This window comes from Anas acuta, chromosome 4 (genome assembly GCF_963932015.1).
Source record: "Anas acuta chromosome 4, bAnaAcu1.1, whole genome shotgun sequence".
NCBI lineage: Eukaryota > Metazoa > Chordata > Aves > Anseriformes > Anatidae > Anas > Anas acuta.
This window is the reverse complement of record NC_088982.1, coordinates 64,605,413-64,623,994: the sequence shown is the minus strand read 5'-3', so window position 1 is coordinate 64,623,994 and position 18,582 is coordinate 64,605,413. Positions and strand designations below refer to the sequence as shown.

At 39.4% G+C, this 18,582-nt stretch overlaps 1 protein-coding gene across 2 annotated transcripts in view; it reads left to right on the top strand.

The window, feature by feature from the left end:
• TNKS (tankyrase) overlaps window positions 1-18,582 on the top strand; it is a 101,053-nt gene that overhangs the window by 54,823 nt on the left and 27,648 nt on the right. For both annotated transcript variants that reach the window (XM_068681664.1, XM_068681665.1), the window contains exons 6-9: window positions 13,660-13,754; window positions 15,971-16,037; window positions 16,558-16,744; window positions 18,401-18,522. In XM_068681664.1, the coding sequence (XP_068537765.1) occupies window positions 13,660-13,754; window positions 15,971-16,037; window positions 16,558-16,744; window positions 18,401-18,522 (471 nt within the window). The remainder of the gene's footprint in view (window positions 1-13,659; window positions 13,755-15,970; window positions 16,038-16,557; window positions 16,745-18,400; window positions 18,523-18,582) is intronic.

Below are 18,582 nucleotides of genomic sequence, written 5' to 3'. Positions count from 1 at the left end.
TGGCCAAAGTTCAGGCCCTGGCACTTGGCCATCTTGAACCTCATCCCATTGGCCTCTGCCCATTGATCCAACCTTCTGGTGAATTTTCCAGAAATGTTAAATATTGAATATTTTAAAACAACAGGTTCCTACCTGCTACTGGAAGCTGAAGCTATGTTTTTGTGCCATGTGAGCAATATTTCTGATATGTTACAACAGTCACAGCATACCCGAACTCATAGGTAGTGTCAAGAGAAAGGCTTAAAATGAAATGTATCAAGGTTGTTGTGTTGAATTAAGCTATCTCTCAGCCTGCTCATTTCCTTTGGGAAGCTGTTGTGAACCCTTGAAAGATGTCTCATGAAGAAATTGATATTGCATCCTTTTAAAAAAAATAATACAGAACTGTCTGAGCTAGTAAAGGCACACTGGTTTTAGCAATTCAGATTAGAAATTTTCTCTACAGTGCAGCCTTCTCACATCATTTCTTAACAGCTTCCCAACACGAACTGTATCCAGCTGACATGGTAGCTATTAGTAACGGAAGGATAGATTTATTTATTTTAAGCTGGATTTTTGCTGGAATGTAATGCCCTGCTCCTGTTCTCCATTATGCATACGGAGGTCACACTGGCACTAAAATACCTGTGTGTCAGTCACTAGGGCTTGTTTTCACAAATACGTCTGCAATTTGAATATGTGGTTTTCCTGTGCCTTGGTACCTTTGTGTTTTCCTCTAAGTACACTGCTGTAAGGTCAAGGAGAAGGCTTGATTGTAGAGTTTGAGGAATAAGTGCTGGTGTTCCTACCCTAGGCTTGATGTCAGTTTGTTGTGGTGGTGGTTGTGATTCATGATCATGTAGGAGCTGTCCACATGCCCTAAACGTTCTGCTTGGTGATCCATCCTCCTCCACGTGGATCTGAGTATGCGGCTCTGACTAATGTTGCTTCAATGTGTATTGCTGCCTTCAGAACATGCCTCTTCATAACCTTGTACACGCTCATATTTTGTAATCAAAGTTAAATAAAAACTTCTTTACGTAGGGGAACCCAACTCATCCGCTCAGGAGTTGCTCTAAAAGCAGTCAGTCTTGCTCTGTCTGAAAGCTCATCTGTTTTACAACTAGGGCATATATCTGAGATTTTGTGCTCTTTTGAGCACAGGACAAATATTTCCCTGTAAAATAGGCTATATCCTTCATGTTTTAAAAGTATTATTTGCATTGATCTCTGCAGCGACTTTTCGTGTTTACATTGGGTATGAACCACTTGAAAAAAAGCGACTACCATGGTGTTACGTGTGAACAGCTTGTCTCACAAACTTGTTGGGCGTGAGGCAGAAATCATTACCAAAAAGCAGCACAGAATGTAAGTCCCCCCCACCTACATCGTTTTTCTTCCTGCAGCTTCTCTCCCTGCCCAATCCCTTTGAAACTAGAATCTTAGAGATTTCTCCAAGTGAGTGAGGGAGCCTATGGACAATGATCCCATGGGGAAACAACATCTGCATTTATTTAATAAAAATTGTTTTTAAAGTGTATGTGGCCCTACACAGAACACGGGTAGCAGGGCTTTGCATGAATGCTTTTGATGCATAGGAAACGTCTTTTGCATACATTCGAGGCTTTAGCCCTTTCCTTCATGTCATAAAGGATTTCAGGTTTCGTGTGCTCTGCCCTGTCCATGTTTATGGATAAAGAGTAGCAGATGTAAGAAATCCACCTGTAAGGAAGTCTGCAGTGCAGAGCTGTGCACCAGCAGCCTTGGTCTGAAGCATCCCCTCCTCAAGACCCTGTGCGTGTGCAATTAGTGGAGAGGATTGAGCACAATGTCCCCTCAGGTCCTGCCGTGGGACCTCTCTGATAAGGGCTAACTCTCTGTTGGATGGAGGAACAGGTTCCTTCTCTTGCCTCCTCTGCTTCCTGCTCTGTATGTACAGTCAGCTTGATCAGCATGTAAACAAAGGGCTGATTAAAAAACAGAAAATGAATTATATGAAAACTAGGTGAGTTACATCTCCTCTTACCAGGGCGTCTCCAATCTGCTGTTGGTGAGTGGATTTGCCAACCCATGTTTCAGAGTTCTGCCTGTTCTCAACCATTTTCAGGAAAAAATCTGCAGTTCAAAAGCAAATTGGTTTGCTTTCCGATTCTGAGTCAGTCAGTCAATGTTTTCACATGCTTTTACTTTGTAGTTATTAAGCCCAGAAACTTTAACAGCAATTGAGATTCTCTTGTAATGAAGTTGTCTCTAGGAGCTGGGGGGTTGAAGAAAAATGCCATGTATGTCAGAAATATTGACATGCTCCTATACCCTTTTATGTGTGATCCCAGCTTACTTAATCAGTCAAGCATGGTCAAAGTGGATAGCACAAGAATCCCTCCCCTAAATTTGTAAAAGTAGAAATGACTTGGCTTCATTTCTATCCCTGGTGCTGCTTAATACCCTGCTTAGCCTAAGATATCTTCTGCATAACATGTAAAATTGATCTACCTACTCGAAGTTGCTGTTACAAGATCTTAAACATTTTCTTAATTATTTTAGATATTCCAGTGAGTATCCCTTCTTGTGTTCTTCAGATATTATCAAAAGTATAGTCCATCATGTCCAGGAAGAGAACTTCCACACTGGAAAACTGGAAGGAGAATGCTTACTTGGTAGTCATTCTCCCTGTATTGGTCTCTGTAAACCAGGAAATCTCATTTGTTAGGTCTTAATCAATGTGCTCTTCAGGAAACCTCCAAATTTATTAGCTGTGCTCTTTTTTATTCCTGAACTATTTCCCCTTGATGATTAGCTTCCCACAAGGGACAGCTTCTTGCCTTCTGCTATTATTCACCTACTGTTTAGAGAAAACAAGTCGGATAGGCAGATTTGGAAAGAGCCATTTAATATTTTATGTACCTTAACTAAATGCTTCAATCTGGATTTGGCTCTGTCTGCTCACAAGCATCCAGAAACTGAATAGCGATCATGTTTCTTCTATTAGGAGTTTGAGAGTTGAGTCCTTCCCTTCCAAGAGCCTGCTGAAGTTAATGTTTGAGTTGAAATTTGGAGGTTCGGTCTGTGGACTGTATGCGTTTGATTTCTGCATGTGGTTGACTATAGTGAACGCTGTAGATGCCGTTTCTATTCTTGGTGTCAATTCCCTCTTGAGAGGTACTTAATCTTGCGAGTTACTGAGAAGTAAACCATGCTGCTTTCTCATTGTTCTCTTTTGAACATGATATTGCAATACGTTGTGTCTTCCTCTGTTGTCAGACCTACCAACTTACTTTTATCCTCGTTTCCCATCTCTGCACGTTATCAGGCATCTGTCCCAGGACCTGTCACCATCTTCCTTAAAACCATCAGTGAGGATTGTGTTAAAACCCTGTTGAGTGCCCAAGTGGGCTGTATCGGTTTGTTTATCTGCATGCAGATGCTTATTGACCACTTCAGAAAACTCCAGAAAGATCTATCAGGTAGAACTTCCATTAACAGTTTTTGTGTTGACTCTTGTTATCGTGTCTATCCATCTGTCCACTAATTCTAGCTGTTACTGTATTTTTTGTGGTACAGGTGCCAGTGTTGTTACAGGCTGTCGTTCCCCAAAAACATCTTCTAATGACTGGAATCATTTTTACAACTTTCTGTACCAAGACAATTTTAAGTGATGGTTGTGTGCCACTAGTAATTCACCCATTTAATTCTTCAGTGCCATCTTGGGTGAATGCAATCCCATCCGAGCAATTTGTTGATTTTTTTTCATCGTGGGTATTGTTACCTCTTTTATGCTTAATTCAGTTTCAGATAAATCCTTTTCCAAGCTTCACCATGCTCCCAAATATGCACTTGCTTACTCACCAGGGCTCTGGTGTGGCAATTACCTATGTTTCTTCTAAGACATATGCCATGCAGAATTCCTTTAATTCCTCCACAATATCTTGCCTGTAGGATCTCTCATTTCTTACCCTAGTATCATTTTGCCCCCACCGGACTGTCTGGAGGTTTTTGTGCTTCTGGTGGGTCAGAAGAAGTTTTTTTTGAAGGAGAGTTCAAACGAACAGTAGTTTGAATTCCTTTCACTAGATGTTGCTCAAATCATCTTTGCCTGCCTAATTGTATTTTTACCTATAATCTGCTGGATTTTGTGATCTTTTTGATTTTTCTTTAGCTTCTGAATTCAGCTTTTTGAATAATGCCTTCTTAATTCTAGTAATCTCTTTTGATTTGCTGTTTAATCACACTGGCTTCTTTCACTTTGTCAAGCACTTCCCAACAGAAGCTGCATTAGCACCGTTTCTGGTATGGTTTCTGTGAGTGGTCTTCTTGCTGTTTGTAAAGACTTAAGTCTTAGTTACGGCTTTTAGTTGATATTTACCAAACTTCCTAATTTTTCATAGCTTCCCTTTCTGAAGGTTACTGTGGTCATGCTCCATTATTTTTATCAATCCTTTCCCCTGTATGATGGCTGTCCTAGCCATCTGAGTGAAACAGCCACCTTGGTAAAGCAGTCACTGATAGCCTGCAAACATTTCCTCTCTGTTGCATATTTACGTGTGATACTGGCCTGGTCTACATGGCAGTAATTGAAGTTACCCAAAGCCCTTGTGTTGCCTGCTCTTGCTGCCTCACTGTTTTCTCTCAGCACATCAGTTCTCAGGAGCTAATACAACCCCATCACTGACTTCACAGGTTAAATGGATTTAGAGTGATGGGTTTCATGCTAAGTGAAAAGAACTTCAAACACGGACGTGCAAGGAGAGTTGTATTTACACAGTGGTTTTAGAAATGGTTATGTTGGTTGATGAAGCAGGTAGGAGATGAACAATAAAAGGGAAGAAATATGCCAAAATAAGGCACTGTAATTTATGGGGAGTGTGTCAGTGATGGACAAGAAAATTGAGGTTATTTGCTTAGTCTCCTCTAATTAATGTAATATACTTCTACTTATAAAAGATACTTCTTACAGATGGAATTCTTTAGAATATTCTATTTCTAATAGCCATAACTTCTCAATTTCAAAGCATATTAGGAAGTACAAGATATTCTCTTTTTTTCTGTATTTTGGAAGGCTGTATTAGTTCTGCAAAGGAAAAATGAAATCTACTTGACTGGATTATAAAAACTTGTGAATAATCACTAATGCAAAAAAAAGAACATTTTTTGTACCTAATTTTGTGAATTATTTTAGACTTCTTATTTTAATTTGATTCCAAAATGTGAGTTGTGTTTTTTTTAAACTCTGAGAAGTGGAAGTGAAATGCAATTAACTTGCAAGTATTGTTCTTAACAGAGTTTGTTCTCACCCCACATTCAATAAAGATGAGCAAAGTGCTGGCTTGAATATCATGTTAGCAGAGAGAGCAGTCAAGGTAACATTCAGAGAGTTTTTTCTTTCTTAGTAATCCAGAAAATATTCTAAACTTAAGGCTAAAATGTTTATAATCACAAGGTGGAAGAGGGTGGATGGGGGAAAGGTGTTTTTGGTTTCTTTCCTTTGTTTCTCACTTCTCTAGCTTGTTAGTGATAGGCAATAAATTTCTCAAATCTCCCTACTCTGAGTCTGTTTTGCCCGTCATGATGATCTTCCCATCCTTATCTCAGCCCTTGAGCCCTTTTCATCACATTTTCTCCCCCTTTCTCTTTGAGGAGGTGGAGTGAGAGAGCGGTTGTGGTGGAGCTTGGCTGCCCACCCAAGTAAAACCAGCGGAAGACTGAGGCTGTGAACTGTACTGACTGGAACTGGGAGACTTCCAAAATCTCCGCAGAAACTTGGCTACCCTTGCCCTGTAACTCAGGCCAGAAGTAATAGCACCTGTTCTTCCCTGTGCACTAAACTTAAATCGCATCTTCCAGGGTGTGATTTACAAGAAAGTTCCAGCTGTTGCCATGACAGAATTCTTCATGCCTTTGTGTTTGGTCCACCAACCCGGATGAGTTTGTTCCCTAGCTGCTCCTTCGAGTACTAGATGTTTGAATGACCTCTAAAGACTCCAGTAAGTAACATTGCAGGGACAGTTTCTTTTTATCTCTACCTTGGCAGTAGCCAGTCACGCCTCAGCACATCACCTCAGAGTTATCCCTTTTTGACGTACATTTCTAACAGATTCTGTATGATGAAAAGAAGCAACAAAAATGGCCATCCTGGATACAATGATGCTGTAAGTAATTCCCAGGTAGAGCTCTGCCATATCTTTTGGAGTTTACATCTCTCTTCAGCGTTAAATAACATTAGCAGTGTTCCTTTAGGAGAAGAGAGTGGTTCTTTACTGTTGTTTCATCCTTCTGTAGCTCAGCAAGCCACTATTTCCTCAGTTACCAGCGTCTACCACAGAAGGAAAAAACGTATGCTGTATGCTCCTCTACTTCTGTGATAATCCGTTGCAAAATCCTCTCTGCATGTTTTGCTGGGTTTTGTCACTGGGTGCTGCCAGAGATATATGCTGAGCTTCTGGATCTGGGAAAACTGCAAATGCTGATTCACTGTAGATGCTTCTGAATTTCTTTTTCGTAATGCAGTTCCGTTCCCAGCTAAATCTTCATTTGCACGTAGAAATGGAACAGATTCTCCTAAGGAACAGTTTTCTGAGAATACTGCAGGCTTATGAAGAATGTTGCTCAGCTTTTCTGACACATCCTGGTTTAGCAAATGCATGGTAGGTTCAGATACATGGAAATACAGGACAGATTCAGGAGCTGCGGGCTTTTGCTTTTTAGTTCTTATTTATGATGGCATCAAGGAGCACTAATGCACCTTTCATAGGACCTGCTGTTTGTGAAATCAGATGATCAGAGGTTGGGGTTGTAGATCCCGTGCAAAGATTTAAGTGTTTTTCCCAGCCCTTTACCATTACCTGCTTGGTCTCTGCTTTTAGGTCAGGTCTTTGGATGCTCAGTCTGAAAGTAGTGGCACCAACTTAGTATGGAGGTGTTAGGGAAGATTCTTAATTAAACTTTGGGAAGCTGAGATCCATGTCTTTATGTCTACTTATGGATCTGAATAAGCTTTTAAGTTCATTCTGTACACGATTGCTGCCTTGTGTCTCATGCTATCTCATTTTCTTCTGGCCTCTCGTTTAGTCCTGGTATCTTTCGTGTAGGTAATGATGCTCTCTGAGGTTTAACTTTGATTCTTTTTCTCTGAAGTAATACCTTGCTTGCCTCAACTTCCAACCTTCTCTTTGGTGGTGCTGTTTCAACGCTAGCTGGAGTTCCTTACTAGTGAAGTGAAAGCATCCATTTCTTCCTTCTGTTGACCTCTAAGAGGCAGAGAAACTCCCGTTATTTCTTGTATTTACCCCTGTGCACTATGACGCTTCTCATCTTTTCAATTCTTCTCAGCCCCAGGAATCTGTGATTGAAAAAGCTCTTAAATACGCCCCTTACTTGTCAGTACTTTTCCAAACCTGCAGTACAACAGTGCCTCCATGTTACTGCATAGAACTAATGCCAAGTCTTGTCACAAAGCCACGAAGTTCAGAGATACGGACAGAAACTTGTTGTATTGTCCCTCCAAGGTCAGATCTACTACAGAAACATTTAGGAATCGGTAGCTTGGAGGTTACAGCCCTCTGAGAAGGAACATATTTAAATAGGAGCATACTTAAATACTCACTAGAGATTAATAAAAAATATTTCTGTTGCACTTTTGTTGCGTGTTGTTATTTCTTAATCCACTTTATCAATATTTACGTGGCCTGGAAGTGTCCAGCACTCATCTGAAAATAACATTCCGGAGTATGTAGAGGAATGTTTTCTGAATCTGTGATCCACAAAGCAGTGCTTTGTAGCTGATACGCACTCCACAAGGCATGCCATTCATAATACCTGTCCTCCTCTGGGCTTTGTACCCCTGCCCAAGTGGTACATACCTGAATACATTTCTAAAGGTATTGTTTCAGAAAATAAGCTCTTTATAACGTGGACATCTTTCTTTGTTCTTCTTCTGTCGGCTCAAAGCAGTGGGTCACTGTTTTTCAAAGAGAAAATTATATGCCAGAAAGGGAGAGTTAAATTAAGATAGTATGGGATTTGAAGGTTCTGAACTGATGAGCCATTCAGTTCATTTTCGTGTGGTCATGTACAATTTTCTACATAATGGTATTCTGAATTTTACTATATGAAATCTTCTATGTTCTGTTCAACAGTCTAGTACTACTGCTTGTGTTGTGAAGATGAAGCAGTTAAATCACCACTGGAAACACAGTTGAGTGAGAAATGTCTTCCTTAATCCTTTTTTTTTTTAAACATAAAAGTAGTTTAATTTCTTCATTTTTGTGCTTTCTTATCTCCAGAGTTTAAACTCATTGTAGCTAGCTTATCTGTAGTTGGCAGGCTGACATAACTTGTTTTCCCGGAGCAGCATCTACATGTATGTCCTTAAGGACTTAACTGTCAGCCACGACGTTGAGGAACATGGTACCACCGTAAAATGACCAGGGAAGCTGCACAATCTGACACGTTGGATGGCTGAAGCTCACATGCCACGTGGCTGGTAAACAGAAGCACACATCCTTCCTTGCTCAACAAGAGCATCGTTCTCTTGCTGAGGTTAAGGACTTTTTATTCCCAAAGTACCTAGTGTGGAAGAGCGTTTTACCATAAGGAAAACCCCCAATCATTGCCATCCTGGAAAAGCTCAGGAACGTCTCTTCTAGAGTGTGATGTTGTTGCAACTTGTTTTCTCATCCCATTAATCAGATTGGAAATTAGTGACAGGAGGTATTTCGCTTGCATCCAGAATATGTTCCTGATGCACACCCGTGATTGATGCAGTTCATTTTAGAAAAGTCTCTGAGATATTAGCATGAAGCAGATGCAGACTGTGGTGACTTTAAAGAAAGAATACATGGTAAATTCTAACCCAGCGAAGAGAGAGAGAGTTGTTTGCCTGCCACGAAGGTTTTTGCTTAGTGTGCCTGATTCAGGCAGTCATCCTGCCAGGCCTCAGGGCATCCTTCAGAGCAGTCAGCTTTATGCAGACTGTGAAACAAAGGTGCAGCCTGCGATTAGAAACCTTTCTACCCATCTCCCAGTTCAGAGGAGGTGAAGCACCATTTTGAGGGAGCTCGTAAGACAAACTGCAAAAGCTAGAAATATTATTTTTATTGCTACTCTTCTGTGGTGGCCACGCAGTCTGATCTGAATAGCGGCGTTGTGTTTGATAGAAGTTTAATGGGGATTTGCTACATGCCTGCCTTTTCCAAGTTACCAAACCTGAAGGTAGATTAGAGACAAGGTAAGAAAGTCCTATAAAGCTTATGGTGATCACTATTTGATTCCTCCTTCCCCCTCTTCTCTTTTTTTTTTTTTTTTTGGATGCCTTTTGTCAGAAGGGTGTTAAAAAAGAGTTGTCAGTAAACATATGGTTGTCCTTAGGTATCTAATCGGAGGGTATATCACCAAAGTTGTACTTGTTTGTCTGTCCAGAACCACCCTTACTGGTAAACGCCCATTTGGGGACCTTCTGAACATGGGTACAGCCATTATATGCCAAGACCAGAGCTGGTTTTGGGGACATCTGGTAGATGGTATTGCCTTTTTATAGTGAAAACGCTTTTCTCATAGAAGATGAAATTAAGCGATGATAATTTTAAATCACTCCATCTTACTGTAAATCAGGTGCAGGGCAAGACGTATATAAGCAGATTCTTGTTTGTTGATTTTAATAGCCTTCAGGATGACAACTTGGGAATGAGAGGAACACGCTAATTAAGATTGTTATCAGGTAACGTAATGTAGAGATTCTAGTGGCAGAGAGCAGGAGCAGGCAGGAACAGGCATTATTAGCTCTTACGGGAGCTCTGGCAGCTGTTATTGAACAAGCAGGTAATACACGATGTAAGAACCTTATGTAAAATCCTTCAGCTTTAAGTTACCCATAAAACTGGCAATCCAAAATTACTCTGAAGCTGAAAATGCATGTTTTGTTCTGAGGCTGTGGGCATGTCACCATCTCTAAGAGCTCCTGAAAACTCCTTAGCATGACAGGTAGGGATATGGGTGGCGCTTAGAGCCAGCGCTCCCAGGTTGCCTGTGGATGATTTGTTGAAACCAACGTCCTGATTGTAGTAGAAATAACTCAGCAGCCTGCAGATCTGACAGCCGCTTGGTGGTGCCCCTTCTGTTTGATACAGGGGGGACAGCAAGTCCAAAGGTAGCTGACCTTGACCATAAGGCCCTTAAATCAGCTGTTGGCAACAAAACGGTGTGAAAATACCGAAGGCTCAATGAGAATATCAAACCGTTGTGTGTACGTTGCTCAAATCTAAAAGTGCCTTTACAACACATGTTCAAAAAGCCTGCAGGGAAAAAAAAAAAAAAAAAAAAAAGCTTTAATATAAGTTGTAGGTATACAGGCTGCCTGTGTTTGCTATTTTGCATACAGGGATCTTATTTGAAATGCACGGTACCTGCACTCAATTACAGATGCCATAAAAATTTCAAATAATGCGAGCATCTTACATGAGAGTCTTATTTGACTTGATAAAAGTAGATTTGCTCTCTTTTTAATTACAAGACAATGTGATTGGCTTGGTAATTGTGAACATGAGTCTTAGAAGGTAACTGCCCGCTAGGGATTCTTGTTGGGAAGTCTCTTGCCAAGCACTGCAAGGCATGGGAGGAGGGGTTAATTGATAGCTCAATTAAATCTCTTTCCTTAATATTAATTATTGAGTTGATATACCTTACAGGTGCAGTATACAGTAATACTGGTAGTGATAACTAGTTCGTATTTTTCTAGTGCTCCAGAAAAAGTGCACTGATTTTAAACACTAGTCTCTTTATGAACATCATTCACTTTTGGGGTGGGGAGGACGAGTGATCCCCATCTGATGCCTAGTTCACATAGCATGATATTAGGTTTTAGGTACTCAATTCCTGTGGTTAAGTAAGCAAGCTGGTAGCACTGGATTCATATTTTAAATTACTAAATCTTTATTAAACATAATATATATTAAATATGATATCAATGAATGTTCTTTCTCATGAGAAAGGAAAAGTCCTTAAAAATGACTAAGGTAGGTGCATCCTCCTTCCTGAAGCCTATGGAAGTGCAACGTTTTTACGAGCCTGCAAACCAACCTAAAGAGCAACTGTCAAGAGAGGCTGGTGGATTTTGATCCGCTAGACCTGACTACAGCGCTGACTTCAACAGTGTTTCTTAAATTGACTGGAAGAGATTTCAGCCCCACCTCCAGTTAAGAGTGAAGGGAGTGTTAGCTCTTTGTTGGAGAGGCGGCTGCAGCATGGCACACAGCTTCATGGAAGGCAAGCAAGCCAAACATCAGGAGTTTGGCTGCAGCTAAATCATTCCTGGTGTGCTAGGGGAGACACGGTTTATTGATGAGACCGTGGTGCCTGTGTGATGTTGCTCGGGGAGAAGGAAGTAGCTTGCGTTTCCGAAAGGCTGGGGTGTAAGTTGCCAGAAGATTTGGGATGTCATTGCTTTGCTTTGCTTGTGTTGTTAGTCTTCCAGCTACAAGCTAAAAATGTTCTGGCGTTTTTCTCTAAGGAAGTTATTTTGTAAAAGTAGGTCTAATGATCCTAGAAATGCAAAATGCATGGTTACAGCTTCAGTCATGTTTTATCTTTAAATTTTAATCACTCAACAAGATACCGGAGCTGACACATCCTTATTGAGAACATCCTTGTTAATAACGCTCAATGCGAGTAAAGCAGCATCCTGCAGGTCTGCCAGCGTTGTTTCAGAAGTGGTGTGCAGATAAGACTGGATGCAGCTACTTTAATCCTGGGGAAGTTAAAGGATCCTGCAGTGGTCTGCATCTCCTTCCAAGATTTAGCATTTTCTCTGTTTTCTTTTGGCGATCAGACCTTTCAAGAGACTGACTTCTCAGCAGTCCATTTCAGATCATTTTCAGATTTTCTGAGTTATTAATTCCGTTGGCAAACCAGACTTAGTAGCCAAACCAAGGCAATTGTCAAAAGAAATAGCACCCGAAGTATTTTTCTAATGTCGATAGTGGCGTAACCTTTATCCACGTTTTCATTGGTATTTATGATGTGCAGGAGCCAGCTGTTTTATAACGGGGGCAGATTTGAAAGAACTTAATACCTTTTGGACCATCCCAAATTGTTAATGCAGTAATAGAAGCCTTTCTGGAAGAGAATAATAGATCCTAACAAATACAAATTAACTTAAAGATTTGGCTGGTTTGGCTGGGGGTGGTTTTTTAAACTGTGGAGACACTTCAAAGAGGTGAAGAATGTTAGAGCTGCTTATTTTGATGTCCATCTGTAGCAAGCAGAGGGTGTGGGCAATTCTGAAGGGGGGGTCTCATAGAAAATCGCAGAACTGCTTTCTCAAATAAGCTGAGTTACCTGGACATCTTTCTTGGAGACACCCTGTGCAGTCCTTGCTGACAGTGCAGCCCGTGTCATCGCTTTGCACGCAGGACAGCTGGTAGGTGCCCACGTAGGTAGTGTTTCTGGGACAAAGTAGCTCCAGACTATAATAATAAACTGTGTGGTGAGACTCTAGTAATTCAGTCTCTTCCTAGTAATGGCCTTAATAAATGGGTATTAATTCCTGGAAATCTATTCCATTTATGAATATATAACACTTACAGCTTACAGATGAGACTGTTTGTCTTGATTTTTTTTTTTAAACCTTAATAATAGCAAGAATGTGATGTCTCACCTGCAGTACTGTATAATGAGGTCTTAATGCCTGCAGTAAAGCTGTACTTGGCTTAATACTGTGAGGTACATAAGTCTTGCTGTGTGTTCAAGCTTTTTTAGGTACAGGGTTTTACTGGGGTAGCAGCGCATGGTTTGTTGTGTGGCACAGAATAAATAGCAACACAGATCCCTTCAAACTCCTCTGCTTCTCAGCCTTGGGAAGGAGCAAACTATCAGCCAGTCGTGGAAGAAATAAGTTCCTTCAGACGGAGACAGCACACAAAATCTGCTTTGTTATAAAAAGCTTTTAAAATAACTGAAATTTGAGGGGAATTTTCCTTGTCGTTTTTATTACTGTTGCTAATACTAATTAGCTATGGAGAAAGGCGCTAGTTATTATTCTTTTGTCACTAGGTATGCCATTAGGGCATTACTGCTGAGGATGTGTTCTGCAGGAAACTGCAAACTGCATGCAGTTTGCTCTGTGCGTGTCTTATTATAGCATAGCACAGAACACCAACAAGGTACTTACACTTGCGTGGTGCAGAGCTGAAGACAAACATTCCTGCTAGGGCATAAGGGCATTAGTTTTGTTCTGCAGTCTGATTCTTGTGCGCTTACTGCAACAAGACTTGCATACAGGCGGTTTTGTAACCTGTGAGTATGCAGCCTGAACTGCATACATTTGTTCGTGAAACTGTTTGAAAAAAGGTATAAATAACTTATAGCATTGAAAAATAATAAAAAACAAACACATAGGGTTAAAGAAAAAAAGGAGCAAAGTTGGGCTATCATTTTAAATAACTTCATCTGATAAATTTGTTACTGCCTTAAGTGATACACAGATTCTTCCCCACCTCCAGGAAGGGGTTTGGTTTGACAACAGGAGGAGTGTGCGTGTGCTTTGTATTTCTTGACATGGCTAATTGCAGAAGGAAAGTGTAACCAACCCTGATCAAATATGTAAGAGAAACAGAGTATGAAATGGTAGGAAGTGAAGTGCAGAAATATTTGTGTCTCCTGTTCTTCATCTTGTTTTGTTTTCCTTTGCAGTCGACGCCTTTACACCTAGCAGCAGGCTATAACAGAGTACGAATAGTCCAACTGCTGCTTCAGCACGGTGCAGATGTTCATGCAAAGGACAAAGGGTATGTAAAATGAATTGATTTATTATCTGTTTGCAGCACTGCTTATCTGCTAATCAAGATGAGAAATTGCTTGATGTTGCAGCATAATCTCAAATAGTTGGTTAAGAATGTGACATCTGCTTCAACAATATGAATGTGTTTAATGATAAGTAAACTTTTGTTACAGTCCCAGTAACAGCTTAATCATGACTGCACTTGTTTTAAGTTTTCTTCTACACCTTTAATTTTTTTCCAATCTTTATTCGTTGTTTCCATGCACAGTCTTCCCTGTGAAATCATGGAATTCCACCATTATTTTAGGAGAGGGGGTAGGGAAAAGATGCATGAGATTAATGAAAAGTGCATTGTAAAATTTCTCTATAATCTTGTTACCTTAGTGCATGTGTATGGATGTAATTGCAAGTTAACATCAAGCTAGAGGCTCACAACTAGAGGCCCTTGGAGACCTGCCTTGATTGACATAGCCAAAAAAAACACAAGATATAGTAGAAGCTAAACTATTGCATTTTTTTGCAGCCAGCACGTTAGTTAAGTAGATTACAACAAAAATTGTGCAGCATTCAGAAATCTCGAACTACGTGTTACACGTTGTTAGCTGCACATTTCTGTATTCTAAGGTGAATTCTTACAATGGTCTCATAGGAAAGCTTGCTTCTAACGTAGACATCGGGCTCCTGGTTAAAGACATGCGTGTCAGAGTTTATAGACGTGAGGTATTAATGCCAGTGCTCTCTAGCCATCAACAGACTTGAGGCTTTTCCTTTTCTAGTTTTAAAGGAGATTTTAAATTAAGATCTTAGCTTTTTTTTTTTTTCCTTTTTTTTTCCCCAAACCAGTCAGTCGTAAGCATACTTAAACTCTTGAAGACTGAAGTACTGACTGTAGCACTGTTGACTGTACATTCACCCTGAGTGGCATTTTTTTGATCAGAATTGTGACATACATCATAACACATTACGTAAGTCACAAAACCACAGCAAAGTTGCATGGAATACAATCCAAAATTGTTAGGCGAATTCTAGGCATTTCACATGTTAAGAAATCTAAGTGTCACTCGGTAGAAAATTCCAGTGTAGATGTTTTAATGTGGTTGGAATGATCTACTTGGAAAGTATTGCTGTGTGAAAAGTAGTTAGGTAGAGCTCAAGTAGGGGAGAGGAATAAAGGGAAAGAAAAGAAAAACTGTACACGTCCTTTGTATTGAACGTGTAAACAATTCAAACACTCTAAGGTTTGTGTAACAGCCCAGTGAGCTCTCTCTTTCTCCTTTTCAGTGGCATCACGTGATTTGGTGGTTTTTTCTTTTTTTTTTGGTTGTTGGTTTGGTTTTGCTCATTTTTTTGTTTTCAAAATTTATAAGTAAGCAAATTAGTCTAGTACACACTTTCCCAATGCTCTTTTTGCTAATTTTGCCATTCTGGGGAACATACACAATATTTTTCATAAATGATGGAAGGTTAATTATTGTTTTCAGTGTATTAAACATTCTGATTTGTTAAGCTGTAACTAGCCTAGCTCATTTGGCTTGAATTAAAAGTATTTAGTTCTCTGTAATAATTGCCCCCTTCGCATCTTCATTTCGAGTATGTGGCTCTTTTATTACATATCTTGTGCTTGTAATGTCATCCTTGTCATTTTCTTCACTAGTATCATTTTTGCGTATGACCTCCTGCAGTGTAACTGTAAAAAATACATAGATCATCTTATAATTTGACTGGAAAAAATGCAGTGAAATCAGGTCATCCCACAGTTTGGAGCAGCAATTTGTCTGCTGTCTACAGATATTTGTACATTTTCATAATATACCCAGGAGTTAGGTTAGTATTATCTGAAGGGTTCTGACTTCCACACAGCATTTTATATAAACAGGAGTGCACATTTAGGCAGAAATAGAGCACTGACTTCCACTAAGCAAATTGAATGTGGAATGGGAGTTTTTCCCCCCTTAGTGGCTTCAAGAAAGATCATTTCAAAGGCAATTAATGCTAATCTTATTGGTAGATTAAACATCTGTGGCCTGCTAGGAAAAAATGCTTTAATGTGACTCACAAATAATGTGTTGTTTGGGAATGCAAGATTTTTCTGGTAGTTTTTGAATCTTAATTTTTAAAGATTAATGATTAGGTTGTCTTTTGTTTTCTGTTCACCTCCCAGTAAAGCGAAAATAATCAGCAATGCTGCTTGAATAAATTTGTCACTTGCTTTCTTTCATACAGTGGTCTTGTGCCTCTTCACAATGCATGCTCATATGGACACTACGAGGTTACAGAGCTGCTACTTAAGGTAAGCAGAAGGATGGAAAGTAATTACTTTAAATTCAGATGTGTTTGGTGGACTGTTCATACCAGAGTTGAAAAGGAAGACTTTTTTCTTTCAATCAGAAAATCTATCTGATTTCAAACTGATTTCTATCTGATTTTTCTTTCAATCTGAAAATCTATCAGATTTCAAACATCCTGTATGTAATTTCAGAAGCCTACGACTTCGGATCTATGTGTTTTTTCTCTACCTAATTTCTTTAGAGAGATAGTAGAGTTTCTTTTTTTATTTTTTTAAATTTATTTTTCCCCCCTCTGGAAAAATCTGCTGTATTTAAAAGTTAGTTGGTATAGAAATTCCCATTTTGTTGAGGATTCATGTTTTTTTTTTAATATGTATAGGTATTTTTATAATTCATTTGTGTGTGTGCATTCATATGTGAAAGAACAAAACTGGTTTTTATAATGAAATGACGATTCATGTGCTTTTTTGTTGTTGTTGAGGGTGATTTCCTACTAATAAAAGGCTTTTTTTCCTGTTCTAGCATGGTGCCTGTGTTAACGCTATGGACCTCTGGCAATTTACACCCTTGCATGAGGCTGCTTCCAAGAACCGTGTAGAAGTCTGTTCCCTCTTGCTGAGTCATGGTGCGGATCCCACATTAGTCAACTGCCACGGCAAGAGTGCAGTCGACATGGCTCCAACACCTGAACTGAGGGAGAGGCTGACTTGTAAGTGTTTTCAGACTTAAAACAGTTGTTGGCTAATATAAAGGGATGCTTTCCTTTCAAGGCAGCTTCTTCATAAAACACAGATAGATGCAGAGCAGCAGAAGAAATACAGATGTGCTCCTCACTTTAAATAAGTAGATAACTCTAATAGGCCGTTCATGATGATGTCTACTTTTTTTTTTCAGATTTAAAATGTGTAAGGCAAGGAGGCGCTGCTGAATCAGTAACTGTGGCTGATTTTTATGCTAAAAGTCTAATCAAGTCACATAGGAGCCTCTATGTGAACAGGCGTGTAGGAACCTGTAAATAGTTAGAATGACTTCTAGAAGACATATAGCTTTGATGTGCAAGCTTGAGGAAATGGAGATTCCACCACCATTTTTTTTGTAGTGTTTGCAGTCCTAATGCTGTTTACAAAAAAAAAATGCCTCAGCTCCAATTGAAATTTATCTGCCTTTATTTGCCCTCTTTTAGGGGTTTGTTTTCTCGTTGTTATAAACAGTAAAGATAATTCAATGAGACAAGTACAGAAACAAAACATAATGAAGTTGCAGAAAACATCTTCCCAAAGTATAAATTCTGAACTCGATTATACATCACTTCAATTGTATGCTTTTGGTTTTGTCTGTTGAATATAGCAGAATCCCCTGGCAGACTAAGAATGTGATCTTGCACTGGTCAAAATCACGGGTTGTTGTTTGGCACTATTCTGTGAAGGTGGTAACACAGAAATGAAAACGTGCAGCAGAAAGCTTTCCTCTAGGACAGAAGAGGAAGGGGTTAATATTTTCCAGCTACTTCTCTACTCTGTTCCAGGCTGGCTTAGGACATTGTGCTTCTGGCTTTAAGCAAGTTAATTTACCATTTTTTAAACTACAAAGCAAAAATATATTTAAACTTTGTTTTATTTCTGTATTTTTAGTTTCTGGATGGGGGTGGGCTTATCCATCTTCTTGTTTCTCATTCCCAAGTTCAGACCTCATCCTTGATAGCCTATCTCACGTTTGTACATTTTATGGTAAACACTTTTCATCTTTTTCAAGTTGAAAATGCTTTTTAACTAAAATGGTGTAGTTCCTGAAATGATTAAGGTGTGGCACAGAAAATAACAAAATTACCTCTCTGCATTTGCAAAGATATAACTACTATCAAAATCTTCGAGGCAGACTGGCTTCAAATGCTTAGCTGGCTAGCTTTCTTTAACACCAATAGTTTAACGGTTGTATTGAAACAATACGTTCAGTCTTTACCTCGAATTACTTATAATTGTAAATACAGTAACGTTTTGGAAAACCAACTGTAATGCTTTTATTTTTTTCTGCAGAAAAAAAGCCTGCAGTAGCTGTGCATTTGCTTGAACACATACATAGATAATGGAGAGGTCACATATACATTTAATATGAAGTGGGTGGGGGATAAGAGGGAGACAAAATAAGAATTTTACTCAGGGAATCATTGCAGTGCTTCTTTGGAATACCCTTTTGGTTTCAGGAAACCATGTTCTTTTCATGTTACTATGCATGCCAGGTAAGTCACTATCTGAAGATGTACAGAAATATTCTTATTACCTCTTAATTGGTTATAGGTATCTTTCTCAAGTAACATCTGTAAAGGTAACCTGTTACTGAATATTCAATGCATATCTTTCCCCAATAGATGAATTCAAAGGACATTCTTTACTGCAAGCAGCAAGAGAGGCAGATCTAGCCAAAGTGAAAAAGACACTTGCTTTGGAGATCATCAATTTTAAGCAGCCACAGTCACATGAGACTGCACTGGTGAGATTATAGAGACAATCCTGGTCTTTTATGATAAATGTGATGGTAGTGCTAGTTGAG